The sequence below is a fragment of the Balearica regulorum genome, chromosome 4, assembly GCF_011004875.1.
Source record: "Balearica regulorum gibbericeps isolate bBalReg1 chromosome 4, bBalReg1.pri, whole genome shotgun sequence".
Taxonomy (NCBI): domain Eukaryota; kingdom Metazoa; phylum Chordata; class Aves; order Gruiformes; family Gruidae; genus Balearica; species Balearica regulorum.
Genome location: NC_046187.1, coordinates 45,795,981 through 45,813,721, shown reverse-complemented (window position 1 = coordinate 45,813,721; position 17,741 = coordinate 45,795,981). Strand labels below are relative to the sequence as shown.

Genomic DNA, 17,741 nt, shown 5'->3' with positions numbered 1-17,741 from the left:
ATAATTTCCTTGTGAGGTCACTGAAAATTTAAACTCCTTTCTTTTTTTTTACCCTCCACTACAGTTCACTGAGGTGAGACTATGTTTTATTCTAGTATAAGAGAACATTGCAGGGAAACTGAGGTGACACCCATCATTTTCTAAGCACATATCTCAGCTGTCATAAGCATCTTGCAAGGCTTTGCTGATATGACATATAAAACCACTGAATATGGCAGCGTATTCTTACAGGCATAAGAGCTAGTAAAATGCGTGTATGGTTCTCATGGCAGTATTTAATCACCTGACTGTAAAATCTCCGTTCCTCAACACGTTCTCCCCAGTGTTAAAAGATCCAGCTGGTATGTCTTACCTCCTTCGTTGTCCTTACTGTCAGTGCAGAGAGTTTCCATGGCTACGTCACAGCCCGCTCCCCTCCATCCTGGCTGGCAGACGCAGTGCCAGCCGTTTTGGTCCAGCGTGCACCTCCCATTGCTGTTGCACAAGCCAGGACAGCCCTCTGTTGAAACAGACAAAGAAGGAAAACCACAAGTGATTTAAATATTGCAATTATGTAAAAAGAAGAAAAAAAAATACAAACAAGGGACACTTACTGGGAACAGGCCTTAAGAACAGCACAAATACTGTAATTGCACATGGAGTGGAACAGCAACATTACCTGGGGAACGTAATTCTTAACAAAGTGGCATCTTTGATTGGCCTGACACTTGAGACACCACTTACCTGTACAGGCAGGAAATAAATGCACCAATCCTCTAAATACCTGCAGGCCAGACAAAATTAAGTTTGTTTTTTAATTTTTTAAAAATTTCTTTTTTTTTTTGCAAAGTAACAAGAGATGAGTGCATAGTGCAAACACAGCTGGGTAAAATGATACATTTTTCTGCGCTCATAGAATAGATCATTATTTGCTCTATGCAGTATTAGTTACTTACTGGCACAAATGTTTAAGCTCCCTGTTACTATGATCAAATCCCTCCAAATTCTTAAGTAGGAAAATGCATATGATTTTAGGCATGTAATAAAAGAGAACGTTAACTTTATCTGGTCTCAGAGTTGCCGTATATTCATGTGAAATTACAGTGCGTTAAATAATTGCACAAAGTATAGGCCAGGTTTAATGACTATACTTTATGCCAAAAATACATTCCTTTTCACAGAATAAGCAAAGCCCAGGAAATAGTGAAGCAGCTTAGCATCTATTCTAACAAACATTAGGATTCAGGCTGCATACGGATGGGACAGGACCAACAGGATTTCCAACTAAATGTAATAGCTGTGCGTATTTGATTACTTAGGACGGACAAAATGAAATACCATAAGGACCACAATAAAACATTGATAGACTGAACAAAAACACGGTAGTGACGTGCTTCAAGACAGATAGCAGAGAGTGATTTTTTGTGACAATCTCCCTAAGGCTTTTGTGCTGTTACCTTTATATCCTATCTTGTCTGCTTTTATGGCCAAGGAGGGAAAATTTGGGAAACAATTAAAATAATTTAATATATCCAAAATCGATAATTGTTTTCAGTCTAACATTGCATTAAAAAAATACAGTATCTGTCACTTCCTAGTGATGGAATCTGGCATGCAGCCAACATGATCTGTATGAGGATGATACCACTATAAATATGTAGATTTTGGTGTTCCTTGTCTATGACTATGATAAGACACTGACAAAAGCAAGTACAGATATGGCACTAAGTATCTCATGAGAAGGTGGCTACAAATCAGGTATTTTTGGACACAACAATTTTTTGTAAACTTTTATCCAAAAAACCTAAGTAACTGGCTAAACACTTCTTCACCTTGTAGAACTACTGTCTTCGTGAACTAATCCACTGACTCATTTTGATTAAGCTTAGCTGAGCTTACAACAGTCTTTCAGAAATGACAGTCTATTTTTTTCTTCTAAAGACTTCTGAATTTACTGACTCCTTTCAATCATGTAGCTCCAAATTACAAAGATCCCCAGAAAAAAGTTATAAAGAGTGCTTAACTCTCGTCAAATTACTCTTAGAAGACAGAGAATCAGGAAAACCTCTTGTGAGGAAAGATGGTGATGCTATAGTTATGGATATTGTGCCATCATGCCAGGCTGAGATTAGCCTTGCTACTCGTATTCTTTCAGACTGTATTTGTTGATGTACTGGGAGCTGTTTTTTTCTTAATCTTTCTTCTGTTTAATATATGGACGACTTACATATTTAATTGCAATACTGACAGAGCGTTTTAGGAGTCAACTGGGTACATTCAAGACTTATTGTGTGAAAGCCTGGATATTGCCATGAATATTGCCATATTCTAATGAAAAAAAACACAAATAAGGAATAGAGAAAGATACTCAGGAAAAGAGGGGTAGGAATATTTTAAACATTTTTCTAAATCAACTTTTCACCATAACTGAAGATACAAAAATCTTTGCTGTTTCATGTTAGGGTTTTGCATCCTTGAACCTTTTAATTGAAAATGTTGCATAGAGTATACAAGTTTTTTCTAGCTTCACACAAAATACAAGCCATAATTTCCTATAGATTTTCTATGTTCAGATAAACAAACGCTTAAAAGCCTGGGGTATTGTATTGATTTGTCTATATATAAACACACAGATATCTATAATTAATCTGTTCTTTAGAACTAATCACACTTGTTCTGTGACAAGAGTATTGTTTTGCTTTGTTTCCTAAATATTTACAGTTTTGGAGGTAGAGGTCCCATGACAAAAGTAACAAACAGCAAATGAATACTATCTTCAGTTTTTGGTTCAAACAAAATCTAACACATGTATACAGTTTGTATATAAATGTATAATTACTGATAAAATGTTATTATATAACATAAACAAGATTTCATTTTTAATTTGAGATGAGTTGAAGGTCATATGAGTTAAATCTATAATCCATGGAATGTATGTAAGAGAAGATTCTTTTGCCCAGACTAGTATGTTTGTAACTATATATTCGTATAAAAAAAGTACATGTAGGTATAGGCATGTCATCAAAGAGCAAATATACAGTACCTTTCACTATCTTATCCAAATAGTGAGCTTGAGAATTAGAAAGAAAAAAAAAAGAACAGACAGACATTTCAGAAGTGTCACATAAAACAAGAATTGTTCAGAATTCACATGCAAATCAAGCAGGTGCACCTGACATGAGAGGTCTTACATTACAAAATGAGAATGCATTTCAAAGCTTTTCAAAATGCAAGAATTTCTCTTTTCAGCAAACATCGTCATGATTCAATGAAACTATTTTAGAAAGGAGGCCTGCAGAAGAAGGAGATGCTACCTTTCCGAGACTACGTTTTTCTTCTGACTTCTCTTCACACGCTTTGATTTTTACGTATAACTAAAATATAATCAAAGCTAGTTAAAAAATTCAATTTTCAACACAACAGAGGAGTAATTACCTAACTTATGAGCTTTAAAACATTGACCATACTGGAAGACCTTTAATTTGCAGGTCATGTATGACTCTGACAGCATAACCAGCACACTATCTTAATTCCTATTGGATTAACAGGATTTTTAGGAGCAGTAGTTTTCTACTGCTCCAATTCAGCCACAGTTATTCTTTGAGCATACACACCGATTATATAAGATAGATCATATATATGGGGTGGAAGAGAGCGTAGTGGTGTTAGCAGCATGGTGAACCATTTCGTTTGGAAAAATGAGTGAAAATTAAACTTAGGCTTTAATATACAAAAATAAATAACATGGTATATCCAAGCATAGCAAGACTTTTTTTTTAATAAGTTATGACACTTAAAATTTCACCAAAAAAATGAGGAGGCAGATGGATGAATAACAGACAGAGCACAAGATGGATTTAAAGCAGCAGGCCCTACTTTTAATACATGAAACACAGCTGAGATGGGTTATATGTTCCCTCCTTACTTTCAGGAAACGGACATTAACTGCAGTTGTGTTAAAGTGGTTAATGCCACATAGCAAAACCCCGTAGGGCAGGTCCATCGCAGGCTACCAAACCCAGTCAACTGCACATAAGGTGACAGGATGTAACAGACTATTGCAGTGGGGACACACCAAGCTGAGTCAATAATGTTGGATTCAATCGCCTGTTTTTGCTGTGGACAAGGTCTCTCAAAATCTGACCTTTTCTAAATCCCTGCTGGATGATGGCCCCTGCCTGGCAAGTACTCTGTCGCTTGCTATTATCCCTCCACTTGGCGTATTCGATGGGTAAGAAAGGCATTTCCAACGATGGCCTTTCCTCCAGTTTGGATGAATGGGAAAAAGCTCTTCCCGAGACCAAGGAGGGAGGTGATGAGACATGTAGTCTCACAGAAGCCACAGTCACTGCTACGACTAAGAGGTGGAAACTTTCTAGTCCCTCCCTCTTGAAGAGTGTCAGGTGTCCACTGCACAGTTGGGATGTTTTTTTTTCCCCCCCATAATGGTAAGGTTAAAGGGAGACAAAGTAAGAAGATGAAAACATCAATTACAGAACATTTAGAACAGCAGCAACAAACTAAGTAGTTTTTCACATTAACCACAAACAAAAAGAAAAGTGATACAGCTGCATTTCAGGGTGGATCAAATTCTTCTCTTACTCATCCAATATAATTCCCCTTGCTTCTACACAGCTGCTCTTAGAACACGGTGTAGTATGCGTGGAGGAAAAATCAAGCTTTATTCCACAAAATGGAAGCAATTAGGTCTGTCTGGGGACTGCATCTGTCCACCAGTGAAACGTTAAATGCCTCTACAAATGTAGGGATAGGTAACAAAACAGAACATAAAAAAACCTTTCTAGACATCTGAAAATAGTCCCTGCAATCCCAGGCCCCCACATGCTCTTTTCTTTCAGAAATCCAATCTGCATTTAAAAAAAAAAAAAAAAAAAAAGGATTAAGAAAATGCTCTTTAAGATTTTTTTGTACCCAGTAGTCTTATAAGAAGTCAGTTCCAGACCATAAAGCTATAATGCTTGGAAAAAAAGTTCTACCTTCCAGCATCCTTTTAGTCATGGTCAGTTGACATTAAGGGCAACGTTAGAAACTATTTTGGTTAACATGCAGCATCCTAGAAGAATCAAAAAGCAGAAAATGAGTGACCAAAAATAGTATAACTTTGCAGTGAAATTTAACTAGCCATGCTGTCTGCCGTATCTTCATGGCACTGCAAATGAAACAGGAATGAACCCAGCTTTGTGTGGAAGAACAAAATATAAGCCTTTTTCCTTCTGCACAGAGAATTCTAGGTGGGATTTGGAGCATTTCAGTAGGATGGAGCATCTCAGCAGGTGCTCCTTGACGAGATATTTACACATATGGCACATGTGGGTTATAAGTCCTTAAAAATTCTAATTATAGACCAGACAATATACCTACAAGGGTTTTCTTGCAGGGTTTTAGACTGTGAAATTTAAAATCTTGCTATAATTTCCAGGGGTAGAGGCATGTCATATAGCTCCAAATGGAATGAAGAAAAACAAAAAAGAGATATAAAATTTCTACATTTTCTAGGATAGTATAAATCCAAGAAGATGTAAGTGGCATTCAAAATTCATACAATGTAAAATACAAATGGTGTTATCAATGTGTGTGGATATTTATATACATATGTGGCAGATAAATTTATTTTACAAAGAACTGGTAACAGTCAGGCAAGTTCACATTTAACATGGCATATGTTATAACCAGTCAGACTCCAGATTTTTTTTTTTTTTTAATTTAATGTCTCCCATTAGTCTCCTATCAGAGATGTAAGTCAGCGTCTTCCTTAGATTATTCATCTGCTACTTCCTCCAGGTATGACAGAATAGCCACAGAATAAAAGTACATATTAAATCCATTTATCCCAATCAGCTCCTGTTTAAATCAGCAAGAGTCACATACCCATTGATTTGAATTTCCTTAATTGGTACTTATAACACTGCTTTATTCTGATTATTCTGTCATAAAGGATTATAATGGTGACATGCTCCTAAATACTGTATAGCAAATTTACCTATTAGTTTACATTATAATCCTCCACCGGACATCTTCACCCATGACAATCTTTGTAACCTGTACGCTAAACTATAACATGCCATGTAATTTTTGTACTGTATATATAGTCCCATTACAGTGTCAGCTCACAACAGCTCCACTGGTGTCATAAATTACTTTGCTGTAAGAGCAGAATTTGACCTCATAGCACCACCAGACGTGAAGCAAAAATACAAAAGAATGTGACCAAAGCCATGTCAATCAAGGTCTGCCTAAACTAAAAACTACTTTTAAGGTTTTTGCTTCCTCCACCTTGAAAGTGTGAGCTGAACCCCTGTCTCCTCTCCACTAATACTATCAGCTTTCTCCCTTCCTTACTGCATTACAGCCTCTCCCTCTAAAACAAAACAGAAAGGAGAAATTAGAAAGAGAGAAGAGAGCCAAAGGGGGGAATAAAAAAAACCCCACAGAAAATGACAATGAAGAAATAATTTTAGTATGCAGCAACCATGAAAAATGCTGTCCTGCTCCTCTCCTAGCAAGCTCAGCTTTGCTTCCTCTCCTTGTCTCCCCCAGCTCAGCACAACAATCCCCGTTCATTGGGGAACGACTGCATGCAAATCTCTGCCACTAACACAAACACCATGCTCCCAGACACAGAGCTACAGGAAGATGTGAACAACATATCTTGCATCAGTCACATTCACACTTCTGCGTAACTTAGCACTAAGCGTCATTAAGGAGAAAACAGGTCAAAATGTCATCTTAATTTCTTAGTAGAAAAACTGACTGCAAACCAGCTATGGTATGTTGATATTATATTGCTTACCTTAAGCTTTCTATACATTTGCCTATTTCTTTGTAGTTAGAAAGTTTTAGTATCTTCACTTAATGTTTTCAGTGATTTTTAATATTTGTATAAAACTTTGTTTACAATCCATAGGACAAACAACACCCCACCCCCTCATTACAAGAATATCATGAGAGCGGCCAAGTCAAACACCCAAAATTTAGGCAATGCCAGGTTTATGGCTACCTGTGCAATTTTTATACCCTTCCTCCTTTGTCAATGTATAGAACTGACTCCTCATTCAGTGCTAATTCTCTCATGAACAACAAACATCGATGCCCTAGTAGCAGGCACACCGTGCTAACCTAAATACAGAAGTAATTTTTCTCACAGACTTTTAGATCATCTTCTTCCTAAAATGAAAATTATTTAATGTAGTATCTTCACACTACTTGTGTGAGCAGAGAATGTATTCTTATCTCATTTTACAGGTGGGTAACTAAGGCATGGAAAAATTAAAGTAAAAAGTATCCACTCATTTGGTTGCAAACTCCTATGATGTGATTTTCGAGAATACTTATAATTACACAGGATTTCGTACACAAACCAGCATTTTAGCAATTCACACATAAGCAAGTCAGGTCCCCAGAAAATAAAGAATGGTCAGAGGACACTCTTTTAAAGTTTCCCTTTGTGAATGACTAACAGAAAATACATGGTAGAAGCAATGGTGGAATACAGTTCTTCAAAATCATTCTTAATCAGGAGATCACCCCGTGCACCACACTCTGGCACAAATTAAGTGGAGTTTCTGCATAAGACAGTCCTTCGCAGCCTTGCAATGTTCTTAAATCAGGTCCAGCAGGTGCAGAAGGAAAAGTAGTTAAAGATAGCAGCATATTTTTTATTACAATTGTATGCACGTGCTATAATATATATCTTCTGTTACACGATATAATGATGACACACAACAGTGTTGTCTTGTGGCTTACTAACTTTATGTTCTTGATTTTGCAACTTTACTAATGTTCTTTTAACGTGTTTTGTGCATTTGAGAGTTCTCAAGTCCGATGAACATAAAGTAAATTGAAAAAAAGGAAGAAAAAAAAAGATATTCAATTCTGTGACATTTTTTTCATGGTGAGCAACAGGGAAGCTTAGATGAACCACCTACGCTTCTGCCATTTGTGCTAACAAAATGTTATGAACATTATTTCTTACTCCGTGCACAGCCAAGCAGTAGCAGGGGATGAGGCACCCACTTTATCAGTGGTGGTTGCACACCCGCTTGCCAACAGAAGAGAAACTGAGAGTTTCATTGCAAGCTTTAGGGGGAATGCAGTTTGTGTAAGAGATTTTTGTGCTTGTTTAGGGGGAAGTGGTACAAACCCCAGGACTGACGGCTCTGGCCTGACCCCTCTAACCTATTCAAGACTCAGTCCATGGTGATTTACATCTCCCGATATGGCTACCAGATCACCCTTAAGTTCCTCTCATTTCCATCCTGCCAAAGTTTAGATATCCTGACAATTAAAGCATCTTTTGAACATAAAAACCCAAATATCCCTTGTGATATTTAAACCCAGTATTTCTTATCCTACCCACAGCAGACTTAGAGAATAGTGTATTGATTCCTTTAAGCAACTGCTTTTACTCTCAAGGAGTGACTAAAAAAAGCCATGCATCCATGTGCAATTTCTGAGGAGCTCCATACCTCTACCAGAAGAGTCCAGAATTCATAAAATTTTAAAGCCCCTGTTCTAGCCTGTCTTCAGAGTGGTTCACTCATGTCAAATTCATCATCGACTATAGACTTTTTTGAGCCTCTTCTGCCTGGCGAGCTGCTTCCCAACTTCAATTTGTGCAGCTGATTATTCTTACTTAAGCACAGAACTCAGCATTGTTGAATTACACCTTATTTTTCTGCATAGTCTGTGCTATTTGTTAAAGTAATTTTAAATTCTTGTCCTGTCTTCCAAAGTGCTTGGGGGCAGCGGGCTTTGGTATAATTTGCAAATGTAATTCTCTCTATTCATCACTGAACAGTACTGAAAGCACATGTTCTTCCACTGTAAGCAGCTCATGGTCGGCATCCTTTCTCTGAGTATATAAGAACCTTGTCTTAGACATACCATATGTTCAGACCATTGCTGCCAATAAAGGAGGATTACAAACAGTCTTCCCTTTTCATACTTTTTTACTCCTAAATTCCCATCTTGCCCTTCTTGTAAAGGAGAACACATGGATGGAATAATAGTTTCAGGCAATTTTCTTTGTTTGCCTCCCTACATAGGCCAAAACATGCTCCTCACCCTGAAATCACACCTTCTTCATAATTTCTACACATTTCTCCAACGTCTATGTAGACCTACAGCAGAGATATCTGCTGCATACGTTTCTGCACAGGGACCTGAATTCACTGCAATTTATCCCTTGCCAAAACTGCAACCGTTCTTTGCAACAACTATTTATGGATTTTTATGTACAAAGGCACATAAGCACACTACCCTTCAGGTTTTTTTTGTTCTGGACTCCGTCCCAATTTTATTATAGAGCAAGATTTCTCATAATTACTATTGGAAAGCCACATGTATCTTAGAATAAAAGGTTCAGTTGCTTTTAAGGCTTTAGTAGGCATAGGAAGTTTGGGACTGCTGCTATGTTCATGAGCAATGTTGTGTCCTATTTAACATCTATTTAGTTGAAAGATTTAGAAGAAAGGGTATATGCCATTAAGGATTTAAAACAGTCCCCCAGGCTGAAAAAGTTCAAATACCAATTTGAGACCTCTGACAAACTCACACAGCTCTGCCTCAGATCTGATGCTTACATTAAGAACTGCATGAAAGATAAGTTTGGCTTGAAAATGTTAATAGGGGATGGAACGGGTTGAGAAGCATCATTGTTGCCATCTTTCCTCCTGACTGGAAGTACTTTCAGAATGTGTCTGACCAGCATGCAACTATACAACGTACAAAAGCACTTACTTTCTGGCCACTTCAGCTCATGTAAGCTTTGCAACATGCTTTGAAATTCTTCATATCGCAGAGGATTCTGCTGTTTTCTGAAAATGTGCCTAACTTGAACTTCACATGTGGTCCTCATTTAAATGCAAATCAACCGATTAGCAATTTAAAGTATGCTAACAGGTAATTTGTATTTGAAATAGTTGGTCTTGAAATATGTTAAGGCCTGACCAATAATTCACTTTTTTTCACCGCTTCGGATATGCACACACTATCTTAAATTTACCTGGCAATTACATATTTTTATAGTTACCAAACATACAAATATTTTGCATATTCAAAGCTAGGCCTGGCAAATTAATAACAAGCTCTTCAGGCACAGGAAAGTTCAAAAATGTATTTGTACTAAATTTCATGAAATCTTGTTAAATTGTAGTTATCAGTCCTCTGGGTGCCAAGAAAGTCACCTTCTCTTTTCCATGAAGTTTTTGCACTGAGGGTACAGGTATAAATATTGTGGTGAAATCCTGACTCCAGTGTGGTGAGGTGTTTTGAAAGTAGGATTTCACTCACAATATTGTGGTGAATTAATTGATATTTGATGCAATTACTTTTGAATCGTCAGTTAATTTTATCTGAGAATGAACTGAATGTCAAAGGACATATCTTCATTCAGATACAGTCTTACTTTCAAGATGAAATTTGTACTGAGGTACAATTCCATGAACTCAAAAGTAAGAAAAAACATAAATTTAGGAATTTTGATAATTACAGAACATATTAATACAGCAGTAATTATTCTAACTTGAAGGACAAAGATTTCCTTCTGACCAAAATTCTAAAACCTCAAAAGAATCTTAAAAATTATGGAGAATTCTTGGCATGAATGCCTTAAATATCTGACACATTAAAACACTCCGAAATGTGAAGATTCTCGGTAATTTGGAGAAAAGGAAACCATGCTTGGCAACTTAGCCTCAGTAATAAAATGACAGTGGTCATCATACCAGTTATTCATGCTGCTCTCCCCCTAACCTGCAAATGTGGAGATCAATCAAGCCCTCAAATTGGTCCAAGACTTAGTCAAGCCCATACTGCAAAAATATATAGTGGAATGATATATAGCCATACCAAGTTTTCTATACGCACTTTCTTTAATTAACAGGAGGAGCACATTTGTCTTGACTTGCTCTTTGATCTTATAAAGAGATAAAATGTCATCTCCTTGTAGTCATATTTGAAATCTGTAATATAAGGAGCCCTGAGCTAAACACGTGTTGAAGAGAGCGGGTGCAGACCACATAACTTAGTGGAGGAGATTACTTCTTAGCATTCCTCAGCACTAGCAGTACTTCTGAGCTTACACTGCTCATGGTCACATAGAAAACCAGTGCACAAATGCGTTCATGTTCGTCCCTAGTCAGAAAATAATTTTAATCAGTTAACCAGGATGGAGTCTGTACTAATGGAAATGTGCTTATGGGGGTGTGCTCTAGATGTTTTTGGTTTTTTTTTTTTTTAATTCTGAGAATCTGAACCAGATGATTTTACTGGTTTTCTAGCTAAAATAGCTGAAACTAGAAATGTCTTGCTGAAGAATTTTTTTTGATTCATTTTTATGCCATTTTAATGTCATTTCATACAAAGAAAAAGGTTAAAATAAATACTTTGCTGTCCCTTGTTATTTTTTTCTCAACTAAATTTTAGGGGAAATTCTTAGAAGATAAACTGATTAAATCCCAGTTCTCACTGGTATACAAATATATTACAAGCTGTACACTTCTGCAGTGGACCACCATTGGATTTGAATTTCAGTTCTGTGTACCAGGTAAAGTAGCCTCACGCAGCGCTCAAAAATAGCATGAAAATACCACGATGCTAACTAGCCCTCGTGAGGGATTAATATGACTGCTTAATGACATTAATCCACATTTAGATCACTTACGTTTAATGACATGCTTTCCATGCATACATATATAAATATTAATTTTGGACTAAAAGATAATCGTTCAACACGATAACAATTAAACACCTGTAACCTGTCTCATGTGTTAAGTAATGGAGCTGCAGGCAAGCTCCATAAACAGATGGTCTTACCCACCCATGCTTAATGTTAAAGACTTTTTAAAAAAGAGGTGTTGACAAATCTGAACAAGAAGGCATAGTTTTAATGCAAATTGGCCAATTTGCAATTTAGATTACTCTAAAACTAATTTGGTCTATAGAAAAAATTAAGCTGCATTGTAAAACTGAGATGTTACACAGCACATGGATATAGCAGATTCCCCACCAACATAATTATTTACTAATTTCATTCAGCTAACAGAATTTAATGGAAAAGCAGCTGGAAAAGTATTCATATTTATGGGCTTCCTATGATAGTTACTTAATTTACTCATGGTACATGCCAGTTAGATCACAAAAAATAATAGACTTTCCAAAATAATATCTGTTCCAATCTCACAAAACAGCTACTCACACAGGAGAGGGTCACTGAACTCATTGCAAGCCAGGACAGAAAGGAAACAAAAACATATTTTAGCACAACTGTGTTATGAAAACTTAATTACAGAGCAAATTTTCATCCAGGCTATCACCTGGGAACCAGCTGTGCATGTGCGGTCTTGTATCACATCGAGATGCAGGGTGAGCTTCACAAAATAATATATGGATGTTCACCTCAGGCCCATGAATGTCACTCCCAGACCAAATAAACAATTGACAAGTGATTTTCCATAGCTTTGCAGTAAACTGTTGATTTAACCTTTTCTCACGTGGATAGAGGAAATGGTAAAACATTACAGTTCTCAGGAGAGAAAAGACAGTAAGCAATTTAGATGCCTTAAACTGTTTAGTATTTGAAACATACATTGCCAGCATTTAGTTCAAACCTGTAAGATGCTAAACAATAGCAATAAATCTTGAGTTTTGTTAATTCTTATTAGATTAATTTCATTACAACACTGCGCATGTAGTTATCTGCTGAACATCTTTGATATAAATCTTTGGAAGTATATGTTCAGAGCAAAGGCAATGACTCGCAAGCGTGGCCCACACCAGGTGTGGTATTGAAGCTGGAGCTACCCTGTGCCAGAGATGCATAATGCAACGGTGGGTATCAGCAACACACATCGGGTTTACCGTATTAGTCAAAACAATCTTGCCCACCTTACTACACATGTTGCTTTAAAAAAAGAAAAAACACCCCTGCTTTATTTAGTCTATTCTGTTCTCTCTCACAAATCAAAAGTACATAAAATATATGTGTATATTATTTCCAATTCCAGTCTTGCGATCCTCAGCCTTAGGGAAATGCTGATGCTTAACCCAGGTAAGCAGATGTCTAAATTTTTTCTGAACAAAAAAAGCAAACCTTTGCAATCACCTATGATTTTGTTTCCCAATGTCCTGAAGTACCGAAATAAAGCAAGCAAACAAAAAAACAGTCTCTGGAAGTTTAGAGAATTTCCTTTGGCCAAATTCCCATTTGAACATCTTGAAGGATACATAAAAATGAGCATAACTCAAGAAGCAATCTAGGGTTTAAAAGATACTAGAGAGAAATAAAACTAAGGACTACCTTGTTTTAATTAAGGAGATAGGTTTGTTTTTTCCTTCCTTCTACCCTTTAACACATGTCAACTAACAATACAAACAGTGGGCTAACTGAAAATGAGACTGGACAGAGTCAGTATTTAGAAATACATAAAAATCTTTACTTGAAGTGCAAAACATTCTTATCATTTTAAATAGCATTCATGCTTCACAAAAATACCATAATGTCTTTGATCAAATGAGTTATGGATTTAGATGATTCGGTACACATTCCCGTTAGCGCCTCTGTGATTAATGCATACATATCTACCCCATTTCGTGCAGAGATCTGTTGGGCTATTCCTTTCCCAAGAAATGAATAAAGTGCATTGCCCTTAAAATTTACAACTTCTCTGGAATATTCCTTTCCCAAAGAAGTTGTAGATTTAGGCTGCTGCATTTCATGTGACTTTCAGCTAATATCTGCAACAAATATATCTGCATTTCACACTACTGCAGCTAAATGGTTAATGACTTTTAGAAATAAGAAGGATGCAATTATTTATTTTTAGATGTATAAAGGGAGAGTGGGAGTCTTTCGTACTCATAACACAAATTACGTAAATATGCTGCTACCATGTTCAGAGTTGCAAGTAGCATAAAATGCCTGGATTACAAATGGAGGGTGACAATAAAAAACTGGTTTGCATGGAGAAACATTCTGATATCCCCTGTGTTTTGAAATTCATTGTTCAGAAAAAGCTGTTACCTACTCTAGGGGCAGGTGAGAGAAAGGCAATTTGACTCTTCATCTGCCAAGCTGAGGAGGCAGCAATTTTTACTTCACTAAGTGGAAATACTCTTGGAAATGAGCAATAAAATGACCTGGTTTCTCTATAACACTGGGCTCCTGACGGAAACAGCTCTAAGAAAAATAAATGTAACAGCAGGCTAGTGTCTGTACCTCATTACTTGTCTAGGAGGCTGTAAGGGCAATATAAACAAATCAAACTATCTTTACAGCAGCAGCCACAAAGTAAATACCCATTTAAAGAATAAACAGGTGGGAAGACAGACCTGCTTGCCCAGTGCTGAGGAAAAACTTGTTTGTGCTTAATATGTTGGAAAAATTGTTCAAGAGCAGTTCATCCGTGTATAACTACAACCCTTGAAATGCTGCCAAGGTCAGTGAGACCAACAGCAGAGCGATCTGCTGAGTAATTGCTCGTTGGCAAGTTAAAGCGGTCAAGGGAAAGGCTTTATCCTACTTCTAAAGATTTACTTTATTTTATTGTTCAGAAAGCAGTTCTTTCCCCACCTCTCTACTCTCTTTGTCAGCACGTTTTCTGGAAGTGCCTCAAAAATGTTAAGTCTACTGATTCTCCCTGGGATTCTGCAGATGCACCTTGGTTCCCTCTCCCTTGGACGTCTGAGCAATCTCATCAGTAAACAAAAAAAAAAATCAATTGTGATTTCTGTAAAAAATAATTCACAAATCGATCTTACTATTTCACACCTGACTCCCTTCTATAAAATAAAAACTTGTGTCATCTTCCTAGTGCAACGATGTGGGCATCAGTTAGTACAGCTGCCTCAGGCCCTCATAGCTCACATCACTGTTTCCCACGACCACCAAGTACAGCACCACCACCCCGCCTCTCAGTCAGGGCTGCAAGCTACCTGGGAACACACCTTGGGTTTTACTGTTTTCTAGATACTCACGCCCCAGTGATGCCTTAGCTGTACTAACACATTGGGACTTACAGCCCTTCCAAAACATCCACGAAAAGTCAAAATTCTCCAGCCTCTTTTTAGCTTGTGGCAAAAGCCAATCATGCTATATTCACCTCCATCAGCTCTATCTCTATTAGACTTACTGTCCTATCCTGCTGCTTTGGGTACATCACCTCTTTTAAATGACTCTCCTCCATCTCTCCAAACATAAAACTATGTTGTTGGTTTTTTACTTACTGGATTTTTTTATTATTTGGATTATTTGTGATTTCCCTATCACTTCATTGTCTATTAAATCCACCTGTAAGTGCTTAGCCACGATGCTTCTCACAGTTGGGAGATGTGCCCTATAAATACCTGCAGAGCCCCGTTGTTAGTCCTGTCACAGCCTTTGTTGAGCTTTGTGCAATGCTCCCCACACAACTAAGTATAAGCTAGTCATCTCTGACAGTTAGACCATTGCCAGTTCCTTTTGTCTTCCTACCTGCCGTCATGCAATAGTTTCTCTGTGTGGTTATGCTGAGACAAAAATTGTTTGGATAGGACCCTCCTCCTCTGTTACAGACTTGCAGTGTCTTGCATAAAGGGGGATTAGCGTGGAAGGGAATTTCTTAGCACTACAGCTATACAAAATCAATATAAAAATGATAAACCTTTTGGCAACTCCTCCTCCACTTTTTCTGAGTAATTTCATGTGTAATTTCTCATGCTAGCTCACCATCAAGCCCTGTGCAGTGGCAAGGGATATCCTGCTGTATATGGGACATATGGACTGTAAATAACTGAGTAAGAAAAGCTCCATCGATAAAGGCACAGTAATTTCCAAAGGTTTCCAGGCGCTAGAACTAACTTGATTACAGAAACATAGATGCTGTAATAAGGATGGCTTCTTTTCAATTAGCTGTATTAAACTGTTGTTACATTATTTACATGTAAGAAATTTGATATAATTCTAAAATAGAGCATTATGCTGACAAGAAGATAATTTTGGGCAGCTAGATCACATTTTTTACAAGGCAGAAGTGGCATTTTGTGTAGGCAAGTCACTTTTTAGAGCTTCTTCTCCGTAACAAAACAAAAATAAAGAAAAACAATAGGAAGCTTCATTTTGGAAAGACATAAAGCTATCATATAAAAATAAAAAAGCACAAATCAAATAATATATTTACAGTTTAAAATAAAAGTAATCTCCCCCTCAACAAAAGGCAGTTAAAAAGAAAAAATTGAAAAGGAAATTCTTCCACCTCCTTTTCACAGCAAACTAGGTATGAAGAACTGATGAGCCATTATATAACCATTTCCTTTCTTAAAATATCAACTTCTTTACACAGACTGACACGTGCAAATATTCTGTTTGAAGAAACTGGCTTCAAAGTAATACACTTCTTATTCAGGTATGGCCAGCAGTGCTGGCTGTTCAAATTTTGCAGTGAAGACAGGGTAAAGCATAGCCAGCCTACCAATGGTACAGTGCTCTCCGTTCCATCCCTGGCTACATTCACACTTCCCATCTTTACAGGTGCCATGCTCTGCGCAGCGGGGATGGCAGGCTCTCTGGTTGCAGGCTGCGCCCGTCCAGCCTTCCTCACAGCGACACGTGCCACCCATGCACACGCCATGGGTGCCGCAGTCCACCGAACAGATTTCTGGATTCGAGAGGAGAGGGGGGGAGAAAAGGAGGCAGAGAGTGCACATGGAAGAGAGAGGGTATGCATTAATTAGCAGCGCTACTTTTTAATTCAACATGTGAAGAATAAAAAAGGCAAAATCTTTGAAACTTAAATCAAAGGAATTTACTGTGAAAGGCATTTTCAGGTAGAAACTGTGTGTTCAACAGAATACAGAGCTTTATATATATGGTAATGCTCATTTAGTTATCCAGCACATTTAACAGTGCTTAAGTGTCCACAGCTCTTCTGTTAGCTTTGAATAATTTTCAGTTGTATTTTTTGTGATCACATATGTTTTAAGAGTAACCTTTTGTAACTTAGATTATATGGCACTTAGACCTACTAGAACTTATAGTGTTCTCCTAGTGACTAAATGTACCCTATATCTAGGTCATTGTGTTGTAAGTGAAAATCTAGTATTAATGAAAGTTCATTTTAACAAGGTTTCCTCTCCCTACCCTGCTCCCTGTTTTCTTTCAAAGTAAAATTGTGCCATTTCTGACACATTTTTTCATTATAAAGAATCATCCTTAGTGAGACAAATTAGTACTGTGCTGACATACTGACACATCTGTTAAATATAAAAGATGATTCTCTTTTACTTTCAGTAAATTTGTATCAGTGACAGCTATGAACAGTCTGGTTTAAATAATAGATTGTTAAAAAAAATAAATCAACATACAGCAATTTAACTTGTCATTTACATATAGTAACAGGATCTTGTAACTGCTAGAATAATTGAAAAATATGTTAACAGCCAAAGGTAGTCAGAGGGCAAACAACGCATGTTAAGTCTCAGCTAATACAAGATGATAATTTAGACTGCCAGATTTTGCATTTACAGTTTTGGTTCATTTAGTCAGACTCCAGCAAACTTTACTTCTGCTAAGCAGACAACACAAAAGCAAGAGGAGATACAATACAGCCTGAAGGACTTTAGTTCCTTGGCATACAGCTGGCTGTAACCACGTACTGGTTCACAGAAATACTGTATTTAGTTTTCGTTTTCTTGTGAAAGTCAACAAACAGTTTAGTAATAAAAGACTGAAATTATTTTCAACAGCAAAAGAAAGAAGCATTCAGAGC

The 17,741-nt window shown here is 37.1% G+C and overlaps 1 protein-coding gene across 1 annotated transcript in view; it reads right to left on the bottom strand.

Annotated features, from left to right (window-relative positions):
- The window catches only part of TENM3 (teneurin transmembrane protein 3), a 430,831-nt gene that overhangs the window by 62,865 nt on the left and 350,225 nt on the right, over positions 1–17,741 (bottom strand). Inside the window, 3 exon segments of the mRNA XM_075751933.1 lie at positions 353–499; positions 3,023–3,049; positions 16,446–16,631. Of these exon segments, the coding sequence (XP_075608048.1) occupies positions 353–499; positions 3,023–3,049; positions 16,446–16,631 (360 nt within the window).